The sequence below is a fragment of the Camellia sinensis genome, chromosome 7, assembly GCF_055761805.1.
Source record: "Camellia sinensis isolate YWXY chromosome 7, ASM5576180v1, whole genome shotgun sequence".
Taxonomy (NCBI): domain Eukaryota; kingdom Viridiplantae; phylum Streptophyta; class Magnoliopsida; order Ericales; family Theaceae; genus Camellia; species Camellia sinensis.
In genome coordinates, this window is record NC_138967.1 from 111,570,242 (window position 1) to 111,583,436 (window position 13,195).

The window sequence follows — 13,195 nt, forward strand, 5'->3', positions numbered from 1 at the left end:
TCCATTGACATTTTTTTTTTAAAAACCCTTGGCTTTCAAATTCCTGTTTGGGAAGTAGTTGAGTCCATGAAAATTGTAGACCAAAACCAATTCCCCAACACCACTGCTTGGATGAACAATTTTCTCAACCACCCCGTGATCAAGGACAAGTTACCTCCCAGAGATAAGATAGTTGTTTATTTCCAAAAGCGCAGCAAAGAAATTGCATCCCTCATGACCGCTATCAGAAAAGGCTGATTAAAAATTTCAACATTTATAGTTGTTTTTTTGCTTTCTTCTCTTGTTGAAGAGGAGAATAAATGTTAAAAATACTCTGGAATACATAACTAGCTATTAATTAGTTATTTACCTAATGGTATGGATTATTGGCAATTTAATAAAACGGTAGTGTGTTTGGCTATGCTCTGGCAGTTGTATATTTTCTGATATAGATAGTTTGAATTTCATATTTTCTTATGCAATATCCATTGACAAAGATTTATTTTTTTTTTATTTTTTATTTTTTTAAACTCATGCTGGTTCTTTCTTTTCTCATTGTAGTTTTTCAAAATGAGTTGCACTTTCAAGGCTGCTTCTTTTTCTTGAAAAAGAAAAAGGAAAAACAAAATAGTTCATATAAAAATATATAAAACTGAACAAGTACATACCAGAACTAGCTGATCTTATTAGCTATAGAACATGAGCTGTATGAACAGCCAACCAAGTCTTTAGTAACAGTAAAGTGAAAACTTAACATGCAAAAATCACATACTAATGTCTTCCAATAAACCAAACAAATTACAGTCCACATAAGTCTCTGACCAGACTAGCTGTACCAAATTAAGTAGAACTATATAAATGTCGACATGTGAACCATCTAAAAGCATATGTCGACATGCACAAAGCCTCGATAGCTTCAAAGCCCCTTCTAAGACCTTCCAGCTAAACCACAGACATCAGTATTAGACCAACAAAATAAGAGGGACAAGCAGCGTAATTCATTTACAGGGCACTAAGACCTTATCATCATCCTGCAACAAATTAGAAAATTGGTAAACAAAATTTCCTGATTTGGATTTTGATTAAGCCCAATCATATTCATTTTCGGTCAAACTTTCACCCAAAAAAAAAAGAAAGGATTAAAATCATATCAGTATACAGAAGCATATATAAACTTTCAAATTTTCGGTCTAACTTTCAAATTTTCTTCTGAAATTGATTTGAGCATATATAAACATATAAGAAACATAATGAATAGGAATATGACAGTAGTACTAGTGAATAAAAGCATGAGAATACTGATGTGTTATAGTTATTCAATATCCCCCAATAGGGGCAAGTTTCCTTTCCAATTCTAATTCCAATTCTCCATTTTCCCAGAGGGATGGACGGCAAGTCAAGATCCCAACACCACAGGCTATCTCACTCCAGCAAGAATTGTTTTATAATAATAAATTTTGGTTCCCGAATATATTATGTAATTCAAGCCAGAGATACCATGTAAAAGCCTTAAAATTTTTGTGCTTATTAGTATCGAAGATCATAATCATGAGATCGTGGCATATTAAAATACTAACTGTTTCTTCTTGAATTCAACCAAAAAGGGATAATTTACCTAAGAAAAACGAACCGAAGGGATATGAAATTTGTGAAGATCCTCTCCTTCTTTGTCGTTGACCATTCGAAGCCGGTCTTTGAATGCTTCAGGCATCTCCATAATATCCAATTCTTGGAGGGTAGTGATGAATCTCAATCCATCTGGAAGCATCATCAAATTCTTGCAAGATCCAATGCTTAGAAAAGAAAGAGTAGGCATGGCTCCTTCTTCTATCATCCATTCCCCAATTTCCAAAGAATGGAGTCTCAGACGCTCGAGCTGAGGAAAACCGTAGGCTGAGAAAACCAAATGATTCTTTCCTGCAAAGGCATCAACTAAGACGAGAATCCTTAAGTTAGGCATCTGCTCCAGTGTTGCTATTGGATCTTCCTTAAGTTGTGAACCAGACAGGGTTAAACTGGCAAGGCTTCGATAAAAATTGCGGTTGTATTCTGGTAGCTTATCTATGATCCCAATTATTGTCAATCCAACAAGGCAATCACAACTAAATAGTTGTCTCAGAAGGCTTAGTTCTTCATCTGAACAAAAATCACAGTGAACTATAAAAATGGAAGTGTGTTGTAGTTTCTTGCTATTGAGGAGGTAGTTGACGACCTCTGGCAAGTTCTTTTGTTTTCCTTGTATGCGTACTTCTCCTAGCCTTCGGAGGTTGGTTAATTCGAAGAGACCTTTAACATCAACCTTATCCAGGGCAAAGTTTTCTAGAGTCTCCAGGTTGCTCAAGCCATCCACTCTTAGTTTGCCTTCTGTAGAAAATAGATGGTAATAAGGAAGATAAAGATGTACCAAACTTTCCATCTTCCATAGCACATTTGGCACACTGATCTCATCTGTGGTCCGCAAATCAAGGGTTTGCACGTATTTCAGGTTGCCTACTGATGATGGCAACTTTGTGAATCCAGTATCCTTTAAACCCAAATACCGTAAAAAGATTAGGTTTCCTATTTCTTTTGGTAACTCTTTCGGTTTTCCATCAGTAAAGTCCCCTGATTCATCTCCATGGAAATGAATCACTCTGAGACATATGGAATTTTTGCACAAATGGATCAATTGTTCACCAAATGGATAGTTAATGTAGCTACAGATGAAGAATAAAATTGCCCGAATAGGTCGAGCTATTTCTTCTTGTTTGAAGTCGAAGAGGGGAAGGTCACTATTCTCATCTAGATAGGTAGCAAGTCTGCGTATTTTATTGCTATTGCTACCATCAGTTGATGTTGCCAAGGATGAAAAACATGGATGCAGTTCTTGATTATGTATGCCCCTACAATCAACGGTTTTAAAAAAGCTTTCCTCCCGTACTTTTAACATACATAAATCTAGCATGAGGCCATGAAGTCGACAACTTTTAAACCTTTTGCTTTCTGTAATTGTTGAATACTCAACCTTCTCCTTAAATTCCACTTGAACCATAGACCTCTCTGCTAATTCACCCAAATAACGTTCTGCAACATCCATCATTGTTTCTTCTTCTCCTCTTTCCTCACGGGATATGATGCCTTCAGCCATCCACAATTGATATAGTATGTCTACTTCAATGTCAAGATCCTTTGCATAAATGCCCAGATAGAGAAAACATGTCTTTAGCTTATATGATAAATCTTGGTAACTTAGAGCTAACACATCCAATGCAATATTACCATATCCACCAATCTGGAACTCTCTCTTTCGATATTTTTGATAAATTGTCTGCCACTCATTCAAGGTCTTCTTTGTTCCTAGAAGTCCTCCGAGTTCTACAATGGCTAGTGGCAAGCCCCCGCAATGTTGAACCATTTCCCTTCCTAACTTCTCCATCATTGGATAGTCTTCGAAGTCTGCAATGAAACAAAGTGCATATTTATAAATGCATAGAAGACCCCATTTATTAGTTGGATTAACAAAGTGTGGTAGTTTGGCTTATGCAATCTAAAGAGTTTGCAAAATGTTTTACACCACCAAAGGCCTCTCATATGAGAGTTATGATTTTGCTTTTCCTCTGAGATTGTTGGAAATGAGGGTCAAAACTTAATAACATATTTATTTAAATGACAAATTAAAAAATCTAAAATAGATGGAAGCTTTTAGCAATTGTAAAAGATAAAATTTATCAACATAGATGTGTATTCATTATTCTCAAGAATTTACCAATTCTTTGATAAAATTAAAGATTTTGTTTTGTTCTAAATTAAACTAAAAAATTAAAAATTGTGATTGATATTTTACTGAAGATAAAATGAGTAATGGAATTCATGTTCCATTTTAAGTCCTACCCCCTCAATTTTTTAAACTGTTAGGTTATGTTTGGGAACCAAACATTTTAGCTAAAAAACTAAAAAGAAACTACAAGTTGTCAAACCATTCTCTCTATTTTTTATATATCCTTCTGTAAAAAGCTAAAAATCATTATTAATAATAAAAAGTCAATTTCCAAACGAACCCTTAATCTTTCAAAAGAAAAGAAAGTGAGAGACTAAATCTAGAGAGTGAATATCATTACTCTAAAATTGACACAATAAGAGTATAAGTTAGATCTAATAAAAGGTGACGGTTCTATTCTACTTATGTAGTAATGAATTGTAGAGTTAGTTGATAAATGTCTGAAGTTTCAGGATAAGCTAACCTTTAGCCGCCGCTTTGGGGAAAGCCTTTCTTGCAAATAGCTCCCAGCTCTCCACTTCGCTTAAAAGGTTTCGCTGTAAGATGAAACAATTTTGATACCCTGCTACATTTGCTTTACGAGTAGTAAGGATTATTTTCGTATTTACACCAGAAAAAACTCGTGACAACTCATCAAATCCTTCCGAAGACCAAACGTCATCAAGAACAACCAAACACTTTTTCTGTTGTTGGACTTCATCGAGTTGTTTGCGGGCTAACCTATCATTTTCCATATTCACAATCTCATCCTTCTTCCCTGGAATGAGTTGAATTAGGATGTTATGCAAAACATCTTTTAGCTTCCATTGTTGAGATATGAAAGCCCAAGCGAAGGCATCAAAATGGCGCCTAACATCTGTGTGTTGGTAAGCCTTCCTAGCAAGGGTAGTCTTCCCAACACCACCCATGCCCCAAATCAAAACAACCTTACAGTGTTCGGCTTCTTCACTCACCAATTGCGCTGCTAATACCTCTATGTCTTGCTCAATACCAATAAAATATTCGTCACCAACTTGAGAAAAAGTCTGCTCTAGGTGTCGAGAAGTTGCACTTCCTATTTCCATCAAAGCTCTTAGACTCAAGCTTGGTAAATTTGCATGAAGCCTTTGAATAGTTACAATCTGAGACCTAATCTTGTACAAAGTTATAACTTCACTGAAGATGCGAACACTTCTCTTGAGAATGTGTATGATGCCTCGTCTTCCCCTCGGCTCAAATTTAAATACAAAAGTTTCAATCACATCCTCTGCATTATAAGCAACATCTCTTATTTCCACCACCAATTTACTAATGCTCTTGTGTTCATCTTGTCTTGCATCTGCATCTTTTAAAAAGGGCCTCATACCCCTTCACTCTGCCAACATACCTCGAACTTGGCTACGCACTCCATATAATAAATTTGCTTTGTGAATCAGCAAATCCTCAATTCTTTCCACCGCAAAAGAGACAACAGCCTCAGCCATTTTTCTTCGGCCTCAATTGACGAACAGCTTATGAGTTATCTGATCAATACAAGTAACACCTATGAAGCACGGACACGGACACGGACACGGATACGGATACAGACACGGACACGGGACACGGCAATTTCCAAAAAATGGGGACACGGCGGGGGACACGGCGAATTGTATTTTATTTATTTTATATATTTTTATGTGTTATGTAGATTCATATGACATTCATCCTAAATTAAAATTAACAAACACTAACATAGTAACATTAATTGAATAAATATAACCATTACATTTAAACAAATTAATAGATTATCCATTCACAAAAAATTCACAATAAACGATGACAAGAACTAAGACGAGAAGGGAAAAACATTCAACATCCAACAATATTTTTCACAAAAGTACTAAATAAGAGAGGCACAAGATTAAAAAAAAAAAAGCCCTGCCGTGTCCCATACCGTGTCCCCATGTGGACACGCGTGTCCCCGCCGTGTCCCTGTGTTATCCCCTACAAAAAAATCATTAAATTAAAGGGACACGCCATCTGGCGTGTCCCGTACATGTCCCCGACATGTCCCCGCGTCGGATACCGTCACGGCACTAATTTTGGAGTGTCCATGCTTCATAGAGTAACACTTTCTAACTTGATGAATAGAAGCACCCACTATTAAAACTTTTTTTTTTTTTTCATCAATAAAAAAGAAATTTATTGTTGCAAAGCAGAGCACAAGGAGTACACAAAAATACATCAATAAAAAAGGAAGCTACGGCAACCAGCAGCATCAATACTTAAAGGCCCCAACATGGTTCACACATGTATCAAATAAAAAAATAAAATTATCAATAAAATAAAATATATTGATGAATTATGTAACACAAGCGATAAAACATATTACATCTAATAGAATAATGAGAGAAAAAAACAAAATTATGTAAAAAGCAGATCCTAATTAGCTTGCAATATGCAACAAGCCAATTAAATGATAATCTCAAACCAGGCCCGACAAATAAAACTTAATTGGTAATAAACAAATAAAAACACCTTCTTGTAATACTTAAATAATGCTTAATTAAAAATTTTAGTCTTTGGTTTAATTAGGGTAGGTGATAACTTCGGTGGGCCAACGCGGACTTGAGATCTTTTGCTTAGTTTACATGTGTCAATTCATTAAAACTTACTATTAATAACTCCGTTAACTCTCCGCCGCTAAGTCTAACATATAACTTAGCTTAGAGCATTTCCGACTCAACACTTTCAATTAGAAGATAAAAATATATTTTTTATTCAAAAAATGATATAAAATATTTTTCTATTCACTCAAACATCCATCACAATTATTATTTTCTTCTCTAAAGATTTCCTTCCAAAATATTTTCATCGAAAAATGAATAATTTTTGTTCAATAATAAATATTTAAATTTTAAATTTTTGTTAAATATACTTAATATTTATGATTCATTTTTTTAATGATATATTTACATATTAAAAGTTATTTGTATTATAATAAAAAAATATACAATGAATAGTATTATGGAGATACTTCTCTATTTCTCATACTCCCTCTATATTTGGAGGATCAATTCATCTGCCTTCCAAATGGAGATGATTTTAGAGGATGAGTTGAAGGCAAAATTTCTTCAAATATGAAGATATAGATGATGAGTTGGAGATACTCTTAGCTCATCCTTGATTTGTACCCTGCATCAACTCATCTGCATCTTTACCGTCAAGTGTGTTTTGGGAAGTTGGTTAAAAGGTGATTTTTTTTTTTTTTTTTTTTTTGTCTTTATGTAAATAAAAAATATAAGAAGTAATGTAACTCAAAATAAATTAAAAATCAAAAGCTGACTTTTAACCAGTTTCTCTAAGTGTCCCCTAAATCCATTCATAATTCTATACCAAATTTTTTCATTTATTAAATTTGTATCAAATTTATTATTAAATCAAGACAAAAATAGTTTAAGAAAGAATATTTTGGAGATAAATTTAAAATTTTGAAGTGAGAATTGGAGCATTTGATTTTTTTTTCACTAAATCAAAATTTGATGAAAAATTATTAAAGAATCACGTATCAAATCAAACTTTTATGCTGTGTTTGGTTTGGGGATTTGGAGAAGGATTTGGAAAGGGAAAGAGAAAAGGTATGTGAAAGTATGTGAAATATAGGCATGTTTTATTCACATTTTACCTACCTTTTCCATTTCCCTTTCCAAATCCCTCCCCAAATCCCCCAACCAAACATAGTATTAACAAATTTGATCAAACCCAAAAAGAGTAGTTTATGTTTGTGTGAATTGAGTTCACGATGAATACCTGCGCGCCTGATGAAGGATTCATGTTGAAGATTTTCATCATCGGCCTTGTAAAGTTATCTTCTGAAACTTGTAAGAGTAAGAGTAGCCTTGTATACATATTTTGACACCAAAACTTTCTTGATTTTGCAAAGAGAGCAAAGAGACTGCGAGAGTCATTAGACACACCAAGCCTGCTAATTTTCTAGTGTTACAATACTGCTTTTCAAAAAATTCGTAAACTCCATTCACACAAACATGAACTACTGATTTTGGGTTCGATGAATGAAAATGGCATAATAAGAGGACAACGGTACACACAGGGAGTTAGGACACCACCACACCACACCACACCGGGACCAAGATACCAACCCAGCCCGTCTACGCGCTTTCTTTCGTCATTATAAATTTTCAATAATCGACTTTCCCTTTCAATAATCAACTTTGTTCTCAAATTCCAATGGTCTGATTTGGCGACACCACCACCTTTTATTAAAAAGAAAAATGTCTGGGAGCACTAGAAATAGAGCACTAGAAGGAACACTAATGATGTGGCAGTGAGCTCCGCCCACTTTCTATGCTTTTTTTTTTTTTTTTTTTATACCATTTTCAATACATTAGTGCTATTAGTAGTTTATTTTTTAGTGGTCTAAATCATTGTTGTATTAAAAAAGAGGTTTTGCTGTCTTTATTTCGGTCTCATTTGAAGACAAGAAATTTTAGTAGTTTTAAATTATTATTTTTTTTTTGTTAAAATATAAGATAAATAAAATTAATATGTTTAAAATAATATTTTGATTTTTTTATAAAAATATATAAAAAGTAGAGAGAAAATAAAAATTTTTATTTTTTTTAAATATAAGTTATTGATTTTTTAACTTTTTAAATGACTTTTTAACTTTTAAATTAAAAATTAATATTCAGGGCATACATCACATTAATCTTTAAATGGAAATTTATTAGAAAATATTTTTTCAAGTGTTTGTATCACAATTAGTTCATAAGATATTCTTATATTCTAAGAGATCTCATTATTTGGACATTTGATCTATCAAATCCTAATTCTCATACTTAAGGTGGACATTTTTACCCTTACAAATGTTTTTTGAACAATTAGTAATTTGGTGATGTCAATATTTGTATTTTACAATGTGAATATTTACATTGACATGTTAACATTCACATTGATGGTGTGAATATTCACGTCACGGAACATTCACACTGTAAATGTGAATATTATTAGGGGTATTTTGGTAACTATGTCACCCATAGGACTTATTGGAATATAAGAAAATAATGTGGACTAAATAAAACAGAAGTAGGTGAAAAGATATTTATGAAAAAGTGCCCCATCTTTAAATTTATACAATACATTTTACTTTTAGAATATTCAAAATAATTTTGAAATATTTACCAATGAGTCTCATCTCACAAATAAGTACTCCAATTAGTTTCAAATTTTTTCTATTGATCTGTTAAATTCTATTAGTGGAGAATTTCTTTCAATGTGGTCATATTTTCAATTTTGGTAGTACTAGTGTTTCACTCGTGCTATGCACGGGTTATGTTTATAATTATTTGTATATATGTGAATTGTAATTTTTAATTTTTTTTTTTTTTTGCACACAGAAAAAGAAATATAACAAATGCAACATATTTTCAATCAATTATTTTATATTTGCTTTTATTCAAAATTTAAAAGTAATGTATGGGCAAAATTTATAAGTAAATTAAGGAAAAATTTATTCCTAACGACATTTTTTACTTCTATATAAATACTTAAAAAAATAAACCTGAAAAATCTAGTCAATATAACATTATACATTAAGTAAAACAATATGATTAGCAATTATACTTACATAAATTTACTATAGTTTTAATTTCAAATTAAAAGAAAAATATTTTAAAAGCATTTTATTTAGCTAGTACCAAATAGAATTTTCTTAACAAAACGAAAAGTTGTAAAATTTTGTTGCAAATTTTCAAATATCTATTGTTAAACATTTTATTCTACTTGATTTACTTGCTTGTTTTGGGAGTTTTGATCTCTAATCTTTGCTTCACATTCATTGTATTATTTTATTTATTTTTTTATTCTTACTTGATTTTCGCATAATACTTATTTCATAGTGCATCTCCGAATGTATTAGTGAAAACTTCATACACTTCAAATGCACAAAATTACAATATATAGGGAGAAAAAAAGAGAGTAAATAATTGCCCAAAACTATAACTACTTTAAGAAAAAAAAAAAATAAAGGCTTGGTTTGGGAAGTGGATTGACTTTAGCTTTTTGGCTTTTTTTTACTATTTTAGCTTGGGGCTAAAAAGCTTAGTTTGGAAAGGGCTTTTGGTTTTTTTGACTTTTTTGTGAGAGAAAGAATGTAATGATTATGGGTTGGTTGTGATATTTTTTCTTATTGGACTAAAACGCCTATTTTATTTTTTGTGGCTATTTTAGCCCCAAGCCCACCCAAACCCACTTCCGAAACAATAGCAAAAACAAAAATGAAATTGTTTGAAATAAAAAATGATTTAATTATTTATTTATTAATTTTTAAAAATAAACTTGTAAAGAAAACAAAGAAAACTATATAAAAAAAATAAAGAAACCAAACATAAAATATAGTACAAAAAATAAATAATTTATAGGAATTTTAAGAAGTGAGACTCACAAATAAATTTTGTAAAATCTTGTCTATTCATATACTTTTTGTGTATATTTTTTGTATTTATAATCCTAAGAATGACATTGAAATAGTGTACACTTCTTACATTAGGTCCATCTAATAGCTTTAGCAAACACAGATGTAATAAATTTCATAACACAAAATGCAAACAATTGTGAGATAAAGTATCTAAAAAAATAAAGCAACGTTTAATGATGATATGGAAGCACACCTAACGTTTTAATTGGAGGTATAACCAGATAAGTCGCCATAGAAAAGGCAGATAACCTTTATTTTTCATCACAACAATTGCATATCTCAAATAATTTTAATGTTGCTCACTCTTCTACACGTCTAATTCTCTATCAATATTAAAATGAATGCATAAACCAAAAAATGAAATATTTGAGAGGACAAAGAGATGTGGCTTGAGACCTTTCAATTGCTGAATTCTATTAATTAATAGTTATTAGGCTTCAATGGTCGGACTTCTAATATTTGTTAGCCATTAAAGCTGAGTTCTTTGATTTCATCTATATTCACTTGATAATTTGAGAGTGGACACGTGTCAAACCTTTACACAAACACTTGGCACATTTTTTTAGAATTATTAATGAAATGCACAGTGTAATTTTTTTCTCTTTTTTTTTTCGCGATTGCAACTTGTTATTTTTTAATAAGAATTTATATTTGTTTTAGATATTTTTTTCATACACAAATTATTTTTTAGATTTTTTATAAAAATAATTTAATAATCTCATCACTAACCATAGTGTATAGGAGAAAATTAAAAAAAGTGTGACAGTAAGTATGGAAGAAGTCAAAAAGGCTTGAAAAATTTAGCTAAAACCCTTCCAATGGACCCTTATTTAGTGAAAATGACAACTCAATTTATTTTGCTTCATAAACCTCTTAAGGAGAAAACACATAATTGAGCAAGAATAAAGTAAAATATCTTCTTTTTTTTTTTTGACAATATTGTCAAAGTGACATATTATTGTAAACAATAGTAACATGTTACTATTGGACAAAATAACATGTTATTGTGAGACATAATAACATATTAATGTCAAGCAGTACATTTTACTGTTTACATCAATTTAACAGTAATGTATTTTTTTTTAAAGAATTTATAGTCAATATGGATCTTATTTGATAGATCTTGATAAGAAAATTCTAAAAATAATAATTTTATTACAAATTGATATTTACATCAAAAATTATATTATATTAAAGTTTAATATTTTAATAATAATCATGTGTTACACTTTTCAAGAATTTTTTTTATACTTATCCTTAATACATTAAACTTTTATTATGATGGAATTTTGACCACATCTCCCAAAAGGCTTGGGAGTTAGAAGAAATTAATAAATGTTGAGATTTTTTACTTTTTTAAATCAAAAAATTAGAAAATTAAGATTGAAATATTACAAGATTTGGGTTAACAATTCTTTTTTCTTTATATAATATATATACAAATTTTGGTCAAAGATTATACGATTTTATCAATATGACAGATATAATGTAACACTTTAATGTAACAAGTATTAACGTGACAACGTGGCATAAATCGTTAAGTAGTACTCTACATTTCTCTCTCACACTGGAGATGGTGTAAATCGTGTCGTCATTCGCCACCGCGACAGCATTCACAACGTCGTTGTGAGCTTTAATCGACCGCAGACATCGAAGATCGTTGAAGGGTTAGGGTTGTGAACTCCCTTAAGAAGTTGATGTAAGAGAGAGAAGAAAATTTAATCGCATTCTCTCCCTATACTTCACTTCTTCAAAATTCCTTCCCAAATTCAAGACTAGAGCTCTCATTATATAGCCAATGTAAGTGGGCAATAGTGGAAGACAAAGTGGAGGATAAAGTGGAAGACAGTGGAGCATTTTTTTTGGAAGATAATGGAGTTAATAGGGGGTAATGTATAATGAAGGTGAATGATGAATGGTGATGGTGGTGTGTGATTATGAAAGTAGATGATGAGTTGAGATGGTGGGATGTGATTATGAAAGTAGATGGTGAATGGAGATAGTGTGATGTGATTATGAAAGTAGATGGTGAGTGGGGATCGTGGGGTGTAATTATGAAAATGAATGGTGAGTGGGGATGGTGGGTTGTAATTATGAAAGTGGATGATAAGTGGAGATGGTGAGATGTAATTATGAAAGTGGATGATGAGTGGGGATGGTGGGGTGTGATTATGAAGCAGTCAAATATTATTTGGGGGGAAATATGACACAATGTGATGCTTTGGCAAAATGGTTAAGGTTTTGTATGTGGAGTCTTAGGTTAGGAGTTCAAACCCCCTTCTAAGCATTTCTCAAATTCATTTTGGGTAAAGACACATTGACAGAATATTCTATATATGGACAGAATATTTCCTAACTAACAGAATATTTCCTCACATAAAAGAATATTACCTAAGTTTTGAAAATTACAATATGGCCCAGAAGTTTCAAATAATTGTGCTGTAAGCCAAGTTTCGAGAGAATTTTTTAGTGAGGTCCCTAGAAGTGCGCCGAAAGTTGATTCTGGCTAAACGAACCATTCTGGACGCAATCGTGAGATCAAAATATTCCTTTGGAAAGGTAATTTGTGGCTGTTTAGGTTTGGAAACAAGGCTCAAATTCTAAGTTTTCTTATTGAGGATTCTGTGAGAAACACATTTTGATTGTCATCATCGGGTAATCAAAAGAAAGCGCTCAAGTTTTAGGGCCGGTCAAAATGGGGTGTCTACAATAACCAAAGATGTCTTGGTTTGGAACCTTAGGTATGAGGGGGGAAGGCCATTAATTGAGCACCATCACTCACCCGATCAAAAAATCAACCTCTACTAAATCATGATATGAATTTTATTGACTTTGTATGTTCATATTCCAATTATTTAATACATGCTAAAATTATTATATGAAACAATCAAGTGTAGACTGCGTCATTCATTTTGGAACATTTGATTTCATGTATTTTTGAAAAAGTTTTGAATAATGTACAACTCAAAAGAAAATGAGTTCACAAACATGAAAATTGATATTAT

The 13,195-nt window shown here is 31.8% G+C and overlaps 1 protein-coding gene across 1 annotated transcript; it reads right to left on the minus strand.

Moving 5' to 3' along the window:
- Positions 1-599: 599 nt before the first annotated feature.
- LOC114299474 (putative disease resistance RPP8-like protein 2) lies at positions 600-7,851 on the minus strand. Its single transcript, XM_082879091.1, has 4 exons — positions 7,505-7,851; positions 4,200-5,238; positions 1,595-3,414; positions 600-1,010 (listed from the first exon to the last, which is right to left on the minus strand). The coding sequence occupies exons 2-3, from the start codon at positions 5,077-5,079 to the stop codon at positions 1,595-1,597; spliced, it is 2,700 nt and encodes an 899-aa protein (XP_082735217.1). The 5' UTR covers positions 5,080-5,238; positions 7,505-7,851; the 3' UTR covers positions 600-1,010.
- Positions 7,852-13,195: the final 5,344 nt, after the last annotated feature.